Source organism: Aspergillus brunneoviolaceus, assembly GCF_003184695.1.
Source record: "Aspergillus brunneoviolaceus CBS 621.78 unplaced genomic scaffold BO95scaffold_3, whole genome shotgun sequence".
NCBI classification, from domain to species: Eukaryota; Fungi; Ascomycota; class Eurotiomycetes; order Eurotiales; family Aspergillaceae; genus Aspergillus; species Aspergillus brunneoviolaceus.
This window is the reverse complement of record NW_020290733.1, coordinates 348,989-368,883: the sequence shown is the minus strand read 5'-3', so window position 1 is coordinate 368,883 and position 19,895 is coordinate 348,989. Positions and strand designations below refer to the sequence as shown.

The window sequence follows — 19,895 nt, the reverse complement described above, 5'->3', positions numbered from 1 at the left end:
GAAGAAACAGATTTTCAGAATCGAGCACTTGCTCAGGTTAGGTTCTTTAGCAGCCATTGGCCGCCCGCAGCTTGTCGATCTCGTTTGCGATGGTGGTCAGTGCACCTTTCATCTCAACTGCGAGATAGCAGAGGTCTTTATCGTCCCGGATGGTCGATACTGCCTCGAAGATGCTCCTGGAGAGGATGTTACACCGCGAACCGAGCTTCAAGTGTGGAAAGTTCCGGCGATTCTCTAATGTCATGACGGTCAAGTTCCATCCGGCACAAGGACAAACACGCTCGGGGTTCATGGTACAGGCCATCGCACAGCTGCAGGGTGATCTACAGGTACATCTTCTCTCGCGAGCATAATCGATCAGACCACGTCGCTCATCCGTACGTCGAATTTCACCGATAACTCTGCTTTCCAGTATGGCTAGTACTGCCTGACGGTGCCCGAGGATAGTCTCACGTTCCCACGCCGCTGAGTCTACCGATTTTTCTTCCACGAAACGCAGGCGTAGTTGCGGGACCTTGGTGCGAATTGCGTCCCTAGGGGCGAATGACAGATACTTCTCTGACCCAACAATGAGAACTTCTTTAGGGGGCATCTGATATGTGAGGCCCGGGCCGTCCCATTTCTGGCGGAACTCCGATTGTGGATTTGCCAGCAAGGCCAGGGTGGACCGACGGTATCCGACGAGGTCATCAAGCGAGAACCCAGTCGCCCTCAGCGTATTCACCGCTCGACGGACAAGCCCAGCTTGGTGTTGGCGCAAGATGTCCTTGCTGAAAATCAGGCACACGGATGGACTGTCTAGGGATTCCTTACAGACCAGCAACATCTTCATTGTGCTATGCTGCTCGGGAAGCATAAAATCATCCTTGGTCGTGACGCGGGGGATCCCAAGGTGAAAGTAAGAGCATAGCTCGGCGTTCGCGATTTCCATGATCAGCTTGGCGTACAAGGAGTAATACAGAGTCTCCACAGCTCTGACCAGATCTTTGATACTGTTGGACGTCGCGAGCTCCTCTGCCTTCCGGATAAGTGCTAACAGGCCTTCATTATCGTCCAACTGCCACCGAAACTGCACGTGTTAGCCATGTTCACCCCCAAAGGAATTGAGACGTCAGAGTGTCCTTCACGCACGTCAACGTTGTAGAAGTAGAACACTACGACGACAAATTTGGCAATGGCGTAGACCTTCTTGTAGACCTTCATCACACTTTTAATCCAGTCTGTAAGATCCTCATTACCAGATGGATCCATGTATCTGACCAAGCCATTGACCAGACTCCAGTCAGGAGAGCCAATTGCGTAGGGAAGGGCGGGACGTTCGATCGGAACCATTTGCTGCGAGTCTCGGTCAACCCACAGGCTCAAAGCAGGGGATGATTCTAGAGAGCGAGGACGCGCAATCACCTCGATACAACTTACAGCTGATGCGTAGGATACCGCAGTACTGCCTGACGAGCGCAACCCCATCTCTTCTGCCAGTCTTCTGTAGTTTTCCTCCCCGCTTGTCTGAAGCAAATCCTGAGAATACTTATAGAAGCCATCCTGCTGGTCGCCGAAAAGGGTCGAGTCCACGGATTCCTGATAGGTATGACAGTGAGGATCGAGTTTCAAAAAGTGAGATTCGTCATCATCACCACGCGGGAATAGTTTGCGCCTGGTCGATGCCCATAGTTGCGATGCGGCTCTGTGGGCGCCCTTCATTTGAAGAGATAAGAGATCGATGTGACTTGATGTTCACTTGAGTGGTTGGTTTAAGAGTTACTTGAGTGATCGATGTGAAAGGAAAATGGAATGATGGATGGACGCGATAGCGCACGAGGGGTGACTGAGAAACAGTGCGAGTGATGAGAAAAGAAAGCGATAGCCAGGTGAAAGAGACCCAAACCCGGTGTCACAGTACAGCGAAGAGGTAAGGCGAAGTGAAAGTGAGCATACGGGGATGAAAGTGGTAGAAGCTAGCTAAGTACCAGACATTGTGTTGACATCGCGTGTGAGCGATGGAACAGAGAAGGTACAGGCGGACAGCTCAGCTGTGCTTGCTACTTCATCACACTTGGACCACCATCGATCTATATGCACAATTGCCAGTAGTCAAGCTCTCAAGTGTTTACAGCTTATTTGCTCCAGTTGAAGATACAAGGTGAGAGAAGCTCTAACATTAGTGAGAGGATTCTAATACAGAACATAAACTTGCTAGCCTCCTATGCCTACAACCAGCAAGAGATACAAAGGACATTTCGCCACCCATGCGCTGCGCCAGTGCATTTTGACAAGGACAAATAATGATATCAAACTATGAAGGCAGTGGATCAACTTCGATGAGGGCCTTGTCCCCATTCGACGTGTATGGTAGAATAACTTCTGGGATTCTCCATAAAATTTCATTTGCTCGCCTAATGAAGTCGGGCGGCAGATTCCCACTTTCGCTAAACGAGAGAGACTTCATATGGAGGAGAAAAAGTAATTAGCCTGCATCTCAGGGAAGACCACTCAGGGAGTTTAAGGTCGATTGACCCAACCATATATGTATGCTTACCTTTAAGCTGTTCAGACCTCTCACCCACTCAAGCCCCAGGTCACAAGCCTCGTCGGGTAGGCAAGGATAGTTTTCAACATGATAGAGGAGTATATCATGGCAATTTTCCAGCCATAGTACTTCCAACTTTGCTCCAGGAGCTGGACTGTCATCGTCCATGTTCGAGTCGTCGAGTTCTCCCTCGATGCCACCCAGCCAATCCAGGAATTCAGGCTGAACTCCACGACACGTCCTCAACTTGAGTACTCTCAGATTCGGGTTTCTTTTGACCAACATCATTAGCTGCCAGGGAGTGATACCAGCTCGCTCCATGACCAGACTCTGCAATCCGCGGGGTCCATAATGCGTGGGCTGTCCGATCCCAATCAGAGAGTTCCACGCAGTACTCCCCGGTGCGGGACTCAACCAAGCACTTGGTCGCATGGAACCATCGCGAATATGTAGATGTTCAAACCGCAGCGCAAGGTGGTTGAGAACATGTCGGCTATTAACAGCCAGAGCCGTCGCGCCCGTGACGTCGAGATTATATGCCATGAACTCGAGTTTCCGAAGCCCTCGCCCGTAACGATTGACCACCTGCGCCAAGATTCTGTTTTGTTCAGGAATTATATGCTCATAGGTCCGGAATGTCTCTTGCGTAAGATGTATTCGTCTTTTGTGGTCCTTGACTTTCACTGCGGGCTTGTAGGTCAACGGTGAGGCCCCGTGATTTGCCGCTGACTGAACGATTGATATTCTATAGCTGTCGCCCCGAACATTATCAGCTGAGCCCTCCAGCATCTGTTCTGGTGTCAACCATCCAGCTCGTAGTAGGGAGATAGCCGAATGAGAGCGCTTTTCAAAGACACCTAATCGTAGATCACTGAGGCACAGAGTATGCGACTCAAAGTTGCTGCGGCATGTCTCTCCAAAGGCTAGCAATGATTTAAGAGGCAGGTAAGAGAGAATGTGAAGGATAATTTCCAACGGTAAAGAGCTTATTTTATCAGACATCATGGGGTTCTGCCGGATGTCTCAGCCTGCCGTGGAAACGGTTTCAAAATCGCAAGGGAACCTGCCAATTAGTTTATAAGCGATGGTCCCCGACACGCCTCGTTTGCACACTAACATTCGCCATCCAGCATGACTGGGACCTTATGTGATTAAGACAGCTAAGATCAGCTGAGTCGTTCGCCGGAGCCGAGAATGGCGCGCTCTTACCTGTCGAATCGTAGCTGAATTATCAGTGTCGCAAGTTTGTTTATCCCCGCATCAACTCCGGTTCCGAAACAACAAGGGTTGTGGAGGGGCGTCTGTTCAATATGAAGAATGATCGGAGCTATTATACCACTATGTGCATGATGTGAGAGAACGAAGAACGCAAGAAAAGAAAAGGGGGACGAGAGAGAACGCAAGGATGAGACACCCACGAGGAGTGAGGATGTCCCGTAAATCACGGGGAAATCATTCCATGCAGGTGGGGACTTTTTCTGGCTGCACCATCTAGATCCAATGGCCTCATCGCATCCTCATTGGGACAATGCATATTGAGCTTATGGAAAGGCTCAACCCTTGGCATGAATCGGTCCGGAACAACTGAAGCGATGGAGGCCCTTGTGGAGGCTAGTCTAAAGGACGACTTCTTTAGTCGCGGTGGGTAACCCGGAGAAAGCCAACAGCAACGGCGAGTCAGTCGCCATTGACACTAAAAGGTCAAGGCTAACTGCAATCAAGCCTAGAATAGGTTGCCTTCTAAAGTAGCGAAATAAGGTGGAATTGGGCTTTCATATTCATTCTAACGGAACCAATTTCGAATTTCCCGTTGTACTCTTTTTTTCCTTTTTCGTTTTTAATCCTTGCAGACCGGCTGCTGGGCGATTCGCTGGCTAGACAAAGCCTTGAAGTACGGGAATCCATTCGAATGGACGATGCGATCGGGTAGCACAGCTGCATGCTGAGCATGGGCGCGCTCATTGTGGGCAATCTGAGTGTGACACCTGAGCCTCACGACCTGCATGAATCACTATCAGCAGTAACCCTATTTTCCTAGGTCTAGGTGCACAGTGCACACCAAAGAACGCCAATGCAGCCGGTACCCCCAAGGTCGGGATGATTATAATAAAAGGGTAGTACTATTGCGGTGATGCTGTAGGGATGCAGCGCCAGACGCAGTGGGCTGAGCTAGCGACTACAGGGCATCGCACGTACAGTACAGTACGTACAGTATTTACTGTGGTTACTTGTAGATCTGCCGCGAGCAGTTGCGGGCCCCTCCTCGGGTGGAAAGCACTGACTTGGTTCCATTGATTCCCACACATGACCGAGATCCTCCAATAGCAGGCAGGGTGTGGTGAAAGGTTGGTAGCTGATTCAATAAGTACCTCCTAGTAGTACTAGGTAGCTTGTCCTGTGGTCCCTTTTGAGCGTTACGTACGGAGTAGCGAGATCATAAAACGGATGGATGTCCGCGAGGACAATAAAGGAGACACTCCCGGTAATACTGGAACTCGATGTGACAGGCAGCAGGTGACCCAATTCTGAGACTCGAGCGATTGGCCGTTAACCGTAACGCCTTGTGAATGGAGGGACTCGTCTAGTAAGTCCATCGATAGTAGTTCAACAATGCAACGACGCAGCGATAGCGCAGTTGTGCTCTTTTTAGGCGCGTGCCAGTAAATTCGGGCTGCTTGTGGCGGGAAGCGTTGGAAGGTCGAGCTTGCAATAGTTATTGCTTCCCGCCCTATACTCGGGTCGGCTCGGCGAATTTGTTAGTTGCTGGTCACATATTCTCAAACTACATGTTTTCGTCGCAAAATTAGCTGCTATTAACCAGCCTTCAAGAGGAGAAATCAAGGGCATGGAGTACTTGGCTGAATGGACAATATGGCAGGGATAGGTAAGAATGGTCAAATGAGGCAAAAAGGGTAGAATTCGCCCTGGACTCAACATTAGTTGAGCCCAGTGAGGGGGACATGTCCCTTAGCACTGCAGGTGACAGGTAGTTCTTTGATCATTCTGGCATTACTGTATTGCTGTCAGCACTTCCACACCCACCCCTCTGCTTGTCACGGTTCATCTTACGCACGCTCAGAAGCAAGGGTACTCTGCACTGTTGCTGATCGATTTCCAATGAGACTACTTCTAGGCCCATGCGCCTGTCAACAGTAGAGCTCAAACAAAGACAAATACAGGCAAGGAATAGAAAGAAAATGAGCATACGATACGAGTAAAGCTATACAACTGAGAAGCAAACAACTTCGGCCTATGCATGTATGCATTGTCTCCAGCACTACCCCTCCGCCGAATTGCAATATTCTATACAGAGAGAACAAGAAGCCCGCTATCCTACCCCTGGACCCGGAAAGTACGGCCACTGGCTGTCTTCCTCTCCCGCTCTTCGTTCTCGGGTCTCGCCCGGTTGAGTACTGCCAGGAATTAGTGACATGAACCCAGTCGAAACCCGACCGACATCGAGGCTTACCTTGGAGGAAGTCTGCAGTCCTCTTGCGCATCCGAGTGTGGATGTATGCCTTTCTGATGTGTTAGCGCCTGTTTTATGGGACAGGAAGCAAGAGCAAGAGCTACCTTGGAGGCTTTGATGTGGTAGTGGAAGTAGTCACGGAAGATCTGGATGTGGGAAATGTTTTCATAGCGTCTTTGAGGTGTCAAATGGCGAGGGAAAAGAACTATTCTCGATCAGTGGAAGTTGCAAGACAAAGAGAAAGGAATGCTGGGTGCGCAACTTACCAAATGTGACGTAGCTCAGTGTGCCGTCGTTGACGTTCTGCAGACCGGGCACCCCAGCCAACTCGAGAGGTGGATCGTTGCGGAAAAGCACTTGAGGAGCGTTCTGCAGCGTCAACACACGACGTCTGGCATCAACGAACTCCTGCAAGAAGACTTTGCCGAAAATGCGATCCGTTTCCTCCCGGAAGACGGTGCTGAAGATGACTGTGACTCGATCATGGCTGGCCTTGATGTAAATCGCCTCCTCTTCACGGTAATGGATAGCCATGACCTCTCCTCCTTCCTTGACTCCCTGAGGAGCCGATTCTGTGGTGTATCTCGAAGCCTCCTCCGATAGCTTTGCGAATTCGTCGAATGCTCTTTCGAAAGGGGCGGCCATCGCGTTCCGCTTCATCAGCGCCAATCGCATGATAAGGTCATCCTTTGCTTCCTGCTCAGCGGGGAGGTTCTCCAAGTCGATCAAGACGGAGAAGTCGTAGCCAGGCTCCGGGTCGACGATATAGGGGCCATACTCCCTTTCCAGCACTTGTTGGGCACCATATTGAACGAGCTCTCGGAAGCACTTGACTTGGATGGAGATGAGTATTTTGGTCTTGGATTCGGGAGTAGACAGATGGAAGGTGACGCCGTCGAAGTCGGAGACGATCTGGTCAATTGAAACTGGGGTGGATCTGTAGTGAGCATCAGGCGACCTGTTAGCTAGGAGCCTGGTGTATGTCGGAGGGGGCGGGGGAAATGGGGGGTTGTACCCAGAGAACCGCTCCGTCAAGAGGGAGTGGATAAGCACGTTGTGGTAGTCTAGTAGAAGCATGGTGATAAGCACACTCAAAGAGGCTGATATGAATCGAAAAGCGCCCGATGTTCTCTCTGGAATGCCTTGGTGATCTGGACTTATCAACAATGGTTCACTGCCACGAGGGGGTAATTACGTTGATGATGCTCGGGGAACGGCAGGCGGTGGGGAGGCTCCGAGTGGTCGCTGTCGCTCTCCGTAGTTGCGGGCGCCATTTGCGCCTATCGATAGCATTCATTCTCCGAGCTCCAAAATTTTTCCAGAGGCACGCACCCAACGATGGTGAAGTCATATTTGTGAGTCTCACGCTCTCCGACCATGCCATATTCATAGAGCATCATCTGACTGCTGACCTGGACAGAAAGTTCGAGCATTCGAAGACTTTTGGGCTCGTCGCATCCGGCTCGTCCAATGCGATCTGGGCCCGCGATGAGGATAGCCTGGGTACTGCGCGTCGGACTGGCTCCGGGAGAGCCATCGTGGGCGCAAGTGAAGAAGTCCTTTGCTGGGATGTCAAGAAGGGAGAATTGCTAGGTAGATGGCGAGACTCGGCCTGTAAAGCACAGGTTACAGTGATCACGCATAGCAAGACGGACGAGGATATTTTTGCGGTGGGGTAAGTCTCCATCATGATTCTTGGATGACCGATGACCCTATTTTAATACTTGTACTTACTTCGTACGTCTCAGTTATGAAGATGGAAGCATCCGCCTCTGGGATTCGCGGACCGAATCCGTCATCATCTCTTTCAATGGCCACAAGTCCGCCATTACCCAACTCGCCTTCGATAACGCCGGAGTTCGTCTGGCGAGTGGTTCGAAAGACACGGACATCATCCTGTGGGACTTGATTGCAGAAGTTGGACTTTTCAAGATGCGTGGGCATACCGACCAAGTCACCTCCCTGAATTTCCTTACACCATCCACCGAATTGCTCAATGCTGCCGGCCTCAGTGATCATGCGGGCTTTTTGCTGTCGACGGGAAAGGATGCGCTCATCAAAGTCTGGGATTTGGCTTCGCAGCACTGTATTGAGACCCATGTGGCTCAATCGAATGGTGAATGCTGGAGTTTGGGGCTTTCCCCTGACGAGAGTGGTTGCATCACCGCTGGTAATGACGGAGAACTCAAGGTTTGGTCTATCGATGAGAGTGCTATGATCGAAATTTCCAAGGAGAAATTCGGATCTGAAGGTCAGAAGATTCTGACAGACAGAGGAACACTCTACCGCACCGGCAAAGATCGCACGATCGGAATCAGCTTCCACCCCCGGTCGGACTACATCGGCATCCACGGTTTGGAGAAGGCAGTTGAGATTTGGCGGATTCGCTCGCAGGTCGAAGTGCAGAAGAGCCTGGCAAGGAGGCGCAAGAGAAGAAAGGAGAAGGATGCGCAGCGTGCTGCAGACAAGGAAGGAGCAGTCGCCGAGACTGACAATAAAACGCCGGACGACGACGCCGCGTCTGCACCGGTTTCTGAAGTCTTCGTACCCCATACTATTGTTCGAACCGGGGGCAAGGTTCGGTCCTTCGACTGGATCAGGGCTAAATCTAGCGGCAAGCTACACCTGTTGGCCGCTACCACGAACAATCAGATTGAGGCCTACAGCGTCGTGACCGCCAACAAGAAGAACAAAGACGAGGACGAGTCGGAGTACACTCGGAACTTGGCAGTCGATATTCCCGGTCACCGCACCGATATCAGATCCGTGGCATTGAGCTCTGATGATCGAATGCTAGCGTCTGCGTCCAACGGCAGCCTTAAGATTTGGAACGTCCGCACCCAAAGCTGTTTGCGTACTCTTGAATGTGGATATGCTCTCTGCTCGGCCTTTCTCCCCGGAGATAAGATTGTTGTTGTCGGAAATAAAGACGGTCAGCTCGAGGTCTTCGATATCGCCTCCTCGACTCTTCTCGATACGATAAAGGCCCACGACGGACCGGTATGGTCGCTGCAGGTTCACCCGGATGGCAAGTCCCTAGTTAGTGGCAGTGCCGACAAGTCTGCCAAATTCTGGAGCTTCCAGGTTGTTCAAGAAGAGATTCCTGGAACTAAGAGAACTACGCCGCGACTCAAGCTGATGCACACAAGGACTCTGAAGGTCTCTGATGACATTCTCAACGTTCGCTTTTCCCCTGATGCCCGGCTGCTTGCTGTGGCCCTCTTGGACAATACCGTCAAGGTGTTCTTCGTCGATTCGCTTAAACTGTTCCTCAACCTCTACGGCCATAAACTCCCGGTCCTTAGCATGGACATCTCGTGGGACAGCAAGTTGATTGTTACATGCTCAGCTGATAAGACGGCACGTGTCTGGGGTCTCGATTTCGGTGATTGTCACAAGTCATTCTTGGCACACGAAGACAGTGTTATGGCCGTTGCTTTCGTTCCGAACAACAAAGAAGGGAATGGCCACAACTTCTTCAGTGCTAGCAAGGATCGTTTGATTAAGTACTGGGACGGTGACAAATTTGAACATATTCAAAAGCTGGCTGGGCATCACGGCGAGATCTGGGCGCTAGCTATCAGTCACTCCGGAGAGTTCATTGTCACTGCCAGTCATGACAAGAGTATCCGCACCTGGGAGCAGACCGACGAGCAACTTTTCTTGGAAGAAGAGCGGGAGAAAGAGCTCGAAGAGATGTACGACAACTCCCTCACGGCCTCCCTCGAGCAGGAGGATGGAGAAGACGGAGAGAAGGCTGAAGCCGTCGATGCTGGCAAGCAGACGTCTGCCACGCTCATGGCCGGAGAGAAGATCATCGAAGCCCTGGATCTGGGAATGGAGGATCTGGAGGTTGTGCGCGAGTGGCGTGCTATCAAGGCGAAGCAGCCCAACGCAGCTCCTCCGAAGCGCAATCCCTTGTACATGGCATTGGGAGACGTTTCTGCCGAAAGGCATTTGCTGAACGTTGTCCAGAAGATCCCCGCTGCTGCTCTTCAGGATGCCCTGCTGGTTCTGCCCTTCTCGAAAATCCCGGCTTTGTTCACGTTCCTGAACATCTGGGCCGGTCGTGAATGGAATGTTCCTCTCACCTGCCGTGTCCTCTTCTTCATTCTCAAGACGCACCATCGCCAGATTGTCGCGAGCAAGATGATGCGGCCGATGCTCGACGGCATCCGCGCCAGTCTGCGTCGGGTGCTGGCCCGCCAGAAGGACGAGATGGGTTTCAACATGTCCGCGCTGCAGTTCGTTGGCCAACAGATCCAAGAGTCGAGCACGAAGGACTACATTGACGAGGCCGCCTACGAGGAACAGGAGGGCATGACCGGTACGGGCAAGAAGCGGCAGTTCATCAGCATTGCTTGAGCACGTTCTGTTCAAGTTGATTTGTTTTTACTATCTGTACACGTGCATGTGTTTGGCGTTTCAGACTTGTTGATGGGTCCTCTCTTTTTGGTTAAGCATGAAAAGTTCTATATCCGGAAGGTTATGATAGGTTCGACTTAGACTCCATGTAAAGTTGATACGATCAATATAAGCAAGATTCATGGAAAGAAACGCATTGCGAACATATTGTCTTGATTTCTTTGTCTGTATCTAACTAACCATGATATAGCCCAGCACTCTACAGCCCAGCAGTTTTCATCAATTATAAACCTAATCTAAGTAGTCGGTCAGCAATGCAACAGACACAACAATCACGCACTCATCAAGCGTACAACAATCCAGGCCCAGATCAGGTCGGGAAAAAAAAATGCGCACAACCCTAACAATCCAAGCGAAGCAAAATAAGAAATCAAGAACCGAGGAAACCCTCCAATCCGGGCTCACCCACACGGACCATCAAACAATGACCGAGGAGAAGAAGCAAAGCCGTAGAAACAACCACTCAGCAGAACCATTATAAGCATCGACGACAGTGAAACAACGTTGGCTTCCTGTCATACCTCTTCCGGCTCTTCCTAATATACCGGTTCTTGATTGCAAAGCTCTCATCATATAGGTTGTTCTGTAGCTTGCCCCCAATCGTCGGGCATGTTTTGGGGTTTGGGTTTTGGGCCGATTTGCTTGGTTTTGATTCTGGGGTGCGAAGAGATGTAGGGGATGGGGAGTGGAGGGGGTGTATGGCATACCTGATTAGTTGGATTAGTTTGTGTAAGGTGGTGTGTGTGTGTGGGAGAATGGGCTGGCTGTGTGGTGTTCTGTGACCAAAGCATAAATGGTCAGACGCTGCAGCTGCCAGGTGCAGCTTTTGTGGTTGCGTGGGGGAAGCTGGAAAGGAAAAAGGAATTGGGAAAATTATTGGGAGGAAGAAATTATTCGCTGGATTTGCTCGGTGGAATGGTTGGGCCGGGAGTGGGGAGGTGGAAGCCCGCTTAGTCAGGAGCTAGTCAGCTGGATGGTGGATAACGTAATCGGTAAGCGAGTGGGCACGGCAAGCGAGTGGGCACCCGCGCCTACTTAAACAGTCTTCTATGAAAAGATGAAGCTTATATATATTATATATTAAAGAATTAACGTGTTTAATTAATGTTTTAATATATTAGACATTTTATTTTTATATATCTAATTATATTATAATTACTACAGCAAGATGATGTCCGGCAGCGAGGTTGTTTCTTACTAGCAGCTAATTTTTTAAACTGGTTTTTACTAACTTAATTAGCTTTATAAATTCTTTTAAATATATTTTTAATCTTGTTAACGGTGAGATTGTCTAAACCAGCTATTTAATAATAAGATTTTTTATTTTTAATATTCTGTCTTTTTAATCTAGTTTGTAATTTATTATTTTTCTGTTTGAGTAAAACAGCCCGGTTAAAGGCGATTTTATATTTTTTTATAATATAGAATAATACTGCTTTTATTTGTAAGAACAGGCTAATTATATATTTACAAAAAAGTTTTTTAATTATAGTTTTATATTTCTGTAATTATTTTATATTCTTAGATATTTTTAGAGTGGCTAACGGCCAGGTCAGGTCAGGTTAATTGGAATTTTTATACCTGACCGCCAGGTTATGGCCAGGTTAAGGAAATTTTTATATCTGACCATGGTATAGCTAAAAAAGAGACGGTTAACTGTTTTAACTGTTCTTAGTGCTAAGACCTGCCCGCTATATCTATTTAAATTCTAGTATAGTTAAGATATATCTAGATTAAGCGGTTATTAACCTGACCATCTTAACCGTTATCTAAAAATATATAGAAACAAGCTTTTAAAATCAGAAAAAAATAACTAAAAAAAGTATTAGTATCTTCTTTATCTTTATTTTAAAGAATTAATCAGAGATTTCTGATAATATTAATAAAATTCAGCTTTTTATAAAATTATGGTTCTTACAGCAAAAAATATATATAAAAATATATAATTATAGCTTGGTTTAAACCGTATATCTTAATTATAATATATAATATTAGAAAAACTGTATATTTACCAATAATCGGACTATTAAAAATAAATATACTATTTTTATTCTACTATTCTTTTTTTTACTTCAGCTTAGATAGTCTATTATATTTTTATTTCTATCTAAAAAAGCTGAATTGTCTATATAATAGGTTAAACTTGAAGAAAAACCCGTATAATACTATTTATATAATTTTTTTCGGCAACCGTACTTTCCAACAATCATCTTATTAAATACCAGATATTATAAAAATAGTTTACTATTTTTATTTTTTTAACTTAGTTGACCTTTTTTATTCTTTTTATCTAGTTAACCTTTTTAATCTATTTAATTTTTTTAACTTTAAGTACTCCAGAGACCTGCTATTAACTATACTAATTTTATTTTATTTATTTAGTTTAACCGACTCCCCCGCATAATAATAATATATATTCTGAAGTTTTTTTATACTTTCCTCCTCTTTTTTTTCTCTTTTTATACTTAAAATTCTTGTATTTTAGTACTAAATAGATTAGTTTTTAATTATTTAAACAGTTCTTATAGATATTATATTTTTTATAAAAAACTCTATATAAGTTTTTTTTAGGCCTTTTTTATAAATATTAAAATAATCTAACCAACCTGACTAATCTAACCAATTAAAATAAATAAAATACAGCAGGCGCCTTAGCTGTATTTAAAATATAATAGATTATATTTATATAAAAATATATTTTAAAATAAAATAAACTGTTTTTATAGAATTTTCTACTTTTTTCTTTTTATATCTATTATTTGCAGAGTAGTCTTAGAATTATAAGTTAATTATAATTATCTAGCTTATTTTTAAAAAATATTATTAAGCCCTCTTTTTCTGTTTCTTAAATATTTATAAATTATAATAATATTTAAACTAAGATAAACTTTTTAAGCTAGATTTTTTCTTTTTTCTTAAATCTCCAGATTACGCGCGTCGCAAAGAATCAAAAAATTATTTTATATCTAATTTATAAAAAAAGTACTCTATTTTTTAGAATTAATAGCAAAAAATAATTTTTTCTAAAGCTTATATGCAAGCTTGAAAACTGCTATTTTACTTTAGTCAAAAAAAAATATTAATAATATAGAACAGCTTTTAAAAAAATATATTATTTTTAATAGAATCTCTTATATCTACTATATTATCTGTCTTTATATTCTATAACACCCGGAAATTAAAAACTCAGAAACTAATTCTATAAGCTATTATTTTTGTAAGAATTATAAAAAAAAAACACCATTAGTAGTATTTAAGTAAATAATCAGTCAGATACTAAATAAAGAACTATTATAAATATTTATTTATTTTTTTAATATAAATCTTTTCTAATTATTATTTTCTCTAGGTTTTTACAGCCTATAATAAACAAAACTTTCAGAATCAAGTTTTATATTTTATAATTATCTGTTGCCTACCATTCCAAACTGTCGAGTATATTTAATTTAAATAAATAATTAATTTTATAGCTTTATTTCTCTACTAAAAACCAAATCCTTCTAATTAAGTATAAATTAAAGAATATCTTTTAAAGTTGTTAAAAAATATATATATACAGCTGTTATTAAAGTTCTTAGATACTAGAAGAATATCGGTTGCAGTAGACTACTAAACCAGTTCTAATTAAAAAATATAAATTATTATAAAGTTCTACTAGGCTTCCAACCGGTATCTAAATCTTATACTGGTAAAAATCTAGCTATAATTATTTTATCAGTTTTATATAAACACAATCTATTCTATCGGTTGTTAGATATAACAACTGATAATACTAGTAATAATAGTTTAATATTTAGTATAATTTTATTTAAACTTCGGATTCAGCTCAGCTAAAGTACCCAGCTTTATAATATTTTATTTAATCCTAATCTTATAATAATTATTTAAAGCCAGTATTATATATTCTGTCTTACTTATATAATTCAGCTTGTAGTTAATATTCTTCTGCGGAAACTTTAGATTAAGACTTTAAATAATACTGTTGAATATATATAAAAGAATTATAATAAAAGTCTTAAAATCTTTTTTAGTATTTTAAAAACTCTTAAAAAAATATATTCTAAAAGCTATTTATAAAAGACTAATACAGAGAACCCCTATTATAGTAGAAACTATCTAAATTAATTTTTTATAAACAGATTTTAAAGATCTTCTTTTAATAATAGCTAATAATACTAATTTTTAATTATAGATTTAGAAAATTGTATAATTTCTAAATATAAGCTTTTAATACTGTAAAAAGTTCCAGCTTATTTAATAACTTAAATCAGACTTGGTTTACTATCTTCTTCTTAACTATAAAACTTGCTAAAACTTAACCTATCTTATAATTCGCCGGGTACTTAATTTTTGTTAAACAATTAACAGTTTTATTCAGTATTATAATTATAGTAATATTAATTATCTTTACTTTACTATAATTAAGTAGAAACAGATAAAGTATTTTTTTAAACTTTTATATCTCTTTTTTTTTTTATATTATATTTATCTAAGAACAGTAGGCCTATTATTTATAAAATTTATAATATTTATAATAATCTTTTCGATTATTTAGATTACTTAATTAACCGACTGGTAAGAAAGCAGGCACCCTAAAAAAAAAGATTTTTAAAGACTTGCAGAATATATATTAAAAGCTCCGAAAATACTACTATTATATCTATTAGATAGAAGACTATATCTATATAATTATAATTATTCTAAACCCGATATTAAAGCTTAAAAAGTTTAAAAAAAATATCTGGCTAGATAATAATACTAACTGGTATCTTAAGTACTAAACTATTTTTAAAAAAATATTCTATTTTTATTATAGTTAGAATCCGGCTATTAATATACTATTAACTATCTCCGAGTTACTATTAGATCTGGATAAAGTCTTTTATAATATTTTTAAATATCGGAGACTTTTACCGGCAGCCGAAATATTTAAAAAACTTAAGATATATTTAGATATCGAAGATATATAACTTATTAAAATATTTTTAATTAAACTAATATTATTCTAAATATTATAAAATATACTAATATTTTTGCTTACTAGAAGTCCCACCGTAATCAATTTTCTATTTTTTATTAAATAGTTAGAGATTTTCTCTTAGTTACTACCAACAGTATTAATATTAAATATCTATTTAATAGTTCTTAAGATATCTGCTACTATCGCCGGAGCTGTCTTTATTCTAATATAATTAAAATAATAATACTTCAGATATATACCAATTGTTTTATTATTAATAAAAAGTACCAGAATATTTTTAATAATCTTAATCCGAATTCGATTATCTTTACATCTAAGATATAAGAAAAAAATAAAATAATTATTATTTTCTATATCAGTAAAAATAAGAATATAGATAATCTTAAAAATAATCTAGAAGATAGATTATTATTAGAAACAGAAAAACTAGCTTTACCTAAGTCTTTAAATATTATATATACTTAGATAAAGATAGAAACCCGGTCTTCTCGATTTTTTTGCTACTATAATTATTGTTCTGAACAGTATAAAAAATAGTATAATCTTATTAGTTTATCCAATATTAAATTCTATATTTTTTATACTAGATTCTGTAAATATTTTTTTTAAAGTATAGTATACCCCTCGGGACCACAAAAAAAGAGGTCGAGCAGGTCGAACAAATTAAATAGATTAAATAGATTAAATAAATTAAATAGATTAAATAGATTAAATAAATTAAACAGGTCAAACAGGTTAAATAGGTTAAATAAATTAAGCAGATAAGCTAAATTTAGATAATATTACTATACTATAATTAAAAGTATATTATACTTTGTATATTATCTATATAAAAAAGATATATATATTACTAATTAATCTGCGGTTATTAATCTATCTGCTATACCTAATCTTTCTAACCGGCAGATATAAACGGTTAAAATAATAGTTATATCTTAACCTAATTGTAACCGTACGGTTAAAATTTTTTTGTACCTTAACCTGACCGCCAGGTTATGGTCAGGTTAAGGTTAAGGTATAACGGTCAGGTTAATCCACTCTAGATATTTTTAGTACTATTAATATAGTAGTAGTACTGCTGGTTAAAATAAACTTATAAAGCTGTATAATTAGTCTATTAAAAATCTTATTCGGCTGAAATAAAACTAATTCTAAAGTCTTAAAAATATTATAAATAGTTAATTTTTTAAAAATAAGAAAATATACTTCTGAATATATATTCAAAAAATTAATTTTATTAATATAGTAAATATTTTAGCAGATTAGCTGTTTTATTAAATTTTTATATACTTTTTTAATAATATAAAGCAAGCAATGTTAAATAATTAACAAAAATATAAAAAATATAAAGATATACAGATAGAAATAATATTATTTTAACTATATATATTGTTAAATTCTGCAGTTAAATAAAAGTTATATTTATTAAAAATTAAAAGACTATATTACTCTGTCTATTAGTTTTTAATAGAAGAAATAAAATATTTATAAAGCTAATATAAACTAATATTATTAGAAGTCTAATTATTTGTAAAGGGAAAAGGTCAGTTAGGTATAGAATAGTAGCAGTCTATTGATTTCAAGACTAATTCTTACTATCCTAAAGGTTTAGCAAGATCCTAGGAGTTAAATACTAAAGAAGATCTGAGTTATTAACATTATAACTATTGCGCAAAGAATATATAAATAGATTGTTAATAATCCGCTATAACTACAGAAGTTATTTATAATAATTAGGCTTTCTTTTATATACAGCTGTTTTTAGCAGTATAATAGTAGTATAGTACTGCTGCTTCAGCGCAGAAGCTAACTATTTTTAAAAATATAGTAATAAATAGCAGAAAGTTACAGGTGTAAAGGGAAAAGGTCAGTTAGGTATAGAATAGTAGCAGTCTATTGATTTCAAGACTAATCCTTGCTATCCTAAAGGTTTAGTAAGGTCCTAGGAGTTAAATACTGAAGAAGGTCTGAGTCATTAATATTATAACTATTACGCGGAGAATACGTAGATAGATTGTTAATAATCTGCTATAATTATAGAGATTATCTATAATAATTAGGCTTTCTTTTATATACAGCTGTTCTCAGCAGTATAATAATAGTATAGTACTGCCGCTTCGGCGCGGGAGCTAACTATTTTTAAAAATATAATAGTAGATAACAGAAAGTCGCAGGCTAGTCTCGTTCAGAATATATATTATAAATAATACTATTCTGCTTTAAGAATACTGTAGTTCTTTAATAATAATATTAACAATATAAATATACTTTTATATATTTTTCTTAACATCCTTGATATTATCAGCATTATTTGTTTTATATCGAAAAATTCGCGTTTTTCTACCGTTTCTATATTTATTTATTTGTTTTAATATATATATATAGTATCTATATTCTATATTTTCTTAGTATTACCAAAATACTAATAAGTAGCTGTAGTATCTGTACTATAATACTATACCTTCTACAGCGAATTATTATTTTTTAGCTAAGACTGTATTTTTTTTCAGCATTTTCTTTTGTCTAAAATATCTTTGGATTAGTATAAAAAACTATAAGTATAGTTCTAGTAAAAAGTTCAAGCCCGGGTATATTTTTAATATAGTTTTATTAATAAAATATTAATAGTGCGCCAGTCAGAAGACAAATTATACCCCGGTAAATTTTCTTCTTTTTTTTTTTAAACTTCGACTCTAGCTAAATATATATTAAACGGCGTTAAAAATACTAAATAATACCAGTAATCTGTCGCTAATTCTCTACTAGTTAAGTTTCTTTTAGGCGGTGGAAATAGAAAAGAAGTATAATCTTATTTTTTATATCTTTTTCGGTTTTTTAGCTGCTAACCTCGCTGCTTAATTTTCTAACACGGAAAAGATCTACTATATCAAGTACGGTATAGCGGCTGCTACTAAAAAAACTATAATTATAAGTAGTATTAATTATTTATAAAAATTATATTAACTTTCTAATAGAAAAATCTGGCTGTTTATTATAGTTTTATTATAGAGTATTATACTCTTACCGCCCAGGCCGGAAACTTGTATAAATATCTTTATTTTTTATCTGGTAATACTAGCTATCTGTTTTAGTATTATATAGTAGTCTTCTACCTGGACAATATAATTCACGAGATTATATATTTTTATACTAATGGAAATAGTAATAAAAACTAGCATATTACTAATACTAAAAATATTTTTTTTATTAGTATTATCCGCGGTTTATAGTTTTGTTAATATTCTATATTTATTTTTTATATAGTAATATTCTCTACCGACAATTTTTATTTAGTTATTTTTTAGTTTTAATAGTCCCGCTGAATATATATAATCCGGGTTTTTCTTAATATTATTCTTTCTGTAGTTTATACACGTAGACGTAAATAAAATAAATATATAATATAATAAACTTATATTTTTTTATTATAAATTATATGCGCGTTGCGTATATCTTATAATTATTTTATTATTATTTCTACTGTATATTAATCTCAATTTATATATTACAGAATAGAAAGCTGTAATCTAATTATTAAATTTATAGACTTTTTACTAAGTATTTACCAAATTTTCTGCCGGTAATTATTAATTATATTTAAAAAACTATTTCTACTATTTTATTAGATAGAACTGGTTCTTCTAATAGTATAGACTATCTAATATCTACTTTATCTTCTACTTTTTATTATTATCTAGATCTGGTATTGGCAAAGTTTCGAAAATATTTTTTTTAACTTTTTAAGATTCTAGCAGAATAATATAAAAGATATTATATAACTAAGTATATTTATCGAAAAAATATAAATAAAATACTTGTTTTTTTACAGCTTCTAGAATTCTAAAAAGCCCTATAAATTTTAGAACTAATTTTTAAGAAGTTTCCTTAAATTTAATATTTATAGTAGATAATTTAACCAAATCTTTTTATTTAAAAATATAGACTGTTTTATTATTTTGTTCAAAAAATAAAATACCACAATAATTATTATAGTAAGTTAATTAGTTTTTACTTACTTTCTGCTAGTTTTTCTTTAGTTTTTCTTATAAAATATTTAGCTTTTCTAGTCTTTCTGATATTAACGGTACTTCTACTTTTATAAAATTATTCTCAATTCGGAGTCTAAATTTAGAAGAATAATCTATTAGAGCTTCGAAAGAAATTATTTTTATAGAAATATTCGGATAATTATTATATATAAATTCTGTTTTATTTAATAAATTTACTTAGTAGTTTTAATACTCGGTTATAAAGCAGCGCAGATAATATTTAAAAATTTAATTAATTTTTTTTATTTAACCGTCGGTTTACGGGTGAAATATAGTTAACAACTATTTCTTAATCTTAGTTTAGTAGTAAAAATCGGATTAAAATTAACTTGTAAATACAGAGCCTCTATTTATAACTATATTATAAAAAACTCTATATTTTAGTTCGATTTCTTAATAAAATAATTCGGCTAGTTTTTCTGCTTAAATCATATATAATACCGC

At 38.6% G+C, this 19,895-nt stretch overlaps 3 protein-coding genes across 3 annotated transcripts; 1 reads left to right on the top strand and 2 right to left on the bottom strand.

The window, feature by feature from the left end:
- Positions 1 to 46: 46 nt before the first annotated feature.
- On the bottom strand, positions 47 to 3,529 carry BO95DRAFT_351524 (F-box protein; the record flags this gene model as incomplete). Its single annotated transcript, XM_025582087.1, has 5 exons — positions 47 to 1,057; positions 1,132 to 1,335; positions 1,420 to 1,684; positions 2,005 to 2,039; positions 2,537 to 3,529. 5 exons carry the CDS (start codon positions 3,527 to 3,529, stop codon positions 47 to 49), a joined length of 2,508 nt encoding a protein of 835 aa, XP_025447364.1.
- A 2,088-nt stretch (positions 3,530 to 5,617) lies between these two features.
- On the bottom strand, positions 5,618 to 7,173 carry BO95DRAFT_438100 (actin-related protein 2/3 complex subunit 2). Its single transcript, XM_025585428.1, has 5 exons — positions 7,012 to 7,173; positions 6,263 to 6,933; positions 6,101 to 6,201; positions 5,997 to 6,045; positions 5,618 to 5,940 (listed from the first exon to the last, which is right to left on the bottom strand). Exons 1-5 carry the CDS (start codon positions 7,071 to 7,073, stop codon positions 5,861 to 5,863), a joined length of 963 nt encoding a protein of 320 aa, XP_025447363.1. The 5' UTR covers positions 7,074 to 7,173; the 3' UTR covers positions 5,618 to 5,860.
- A 156-nt stretch (positions 7,174 to 7,329) lies between these two features.
- Positions 7,330 to 10,538, top strand: BO95DRAFT_403474 (snoRNA-binding rRNA-processing protein DIP2). Its single transcript, XM_025583926.1, has 3 exons — positions 7,330 to 7,351; positions 7,417 to 7,671; positions 7,745 to 10,538. Exons 1-3 carry the CDS (start codon positions 7,335 to 7,337, stop codon positions 10,359 to 10,361), a joined length of 2,889 nt encoding a protein of 962 aa, XP_025447362.1. The 5' UTR covers positions 7,330 to 7,334; the 3' UTR covers positions 10,362 to 10,538.
- Positions 10,539 to 19,895: the final 9,357 nt, after the last annotated feature.

Bases quoted from the DNA above. Each gene is read 5' to 3' on its own strand.
- BO95DRAFT_438100 (XM_025585428.1), bottom strand. From the start codon at position 7,073: ATGCTTCTACTAGACTACCACAACGTGCTTATCCACTCCCTCTTGACG. The intron at 6,934-7,011 runs GTACAACCCCCC...TGCTCACTACAG, and splicing joins TTGACGGAGCGGTTCTCTGG to ATCCACCCCAGTTTCAATTG. The intron at 6,202-6,262 runs GTAAGTTGCGCA...GATCGAGAATAG, and splicing joins ACTGAGCTACGTCACATTTG to TTCTTTTCCCTCGCCATTTG.
- BO95DRAFT_403474 (XM_025583926.1), top strand. The intron at 7,672-7,744 runs GTAAGTCTCCAT...CGTACGTCTCAG, and splicing joins GAGGATATTTTTGCGGTGGG to TTATGAAGATGGAAGCATCC.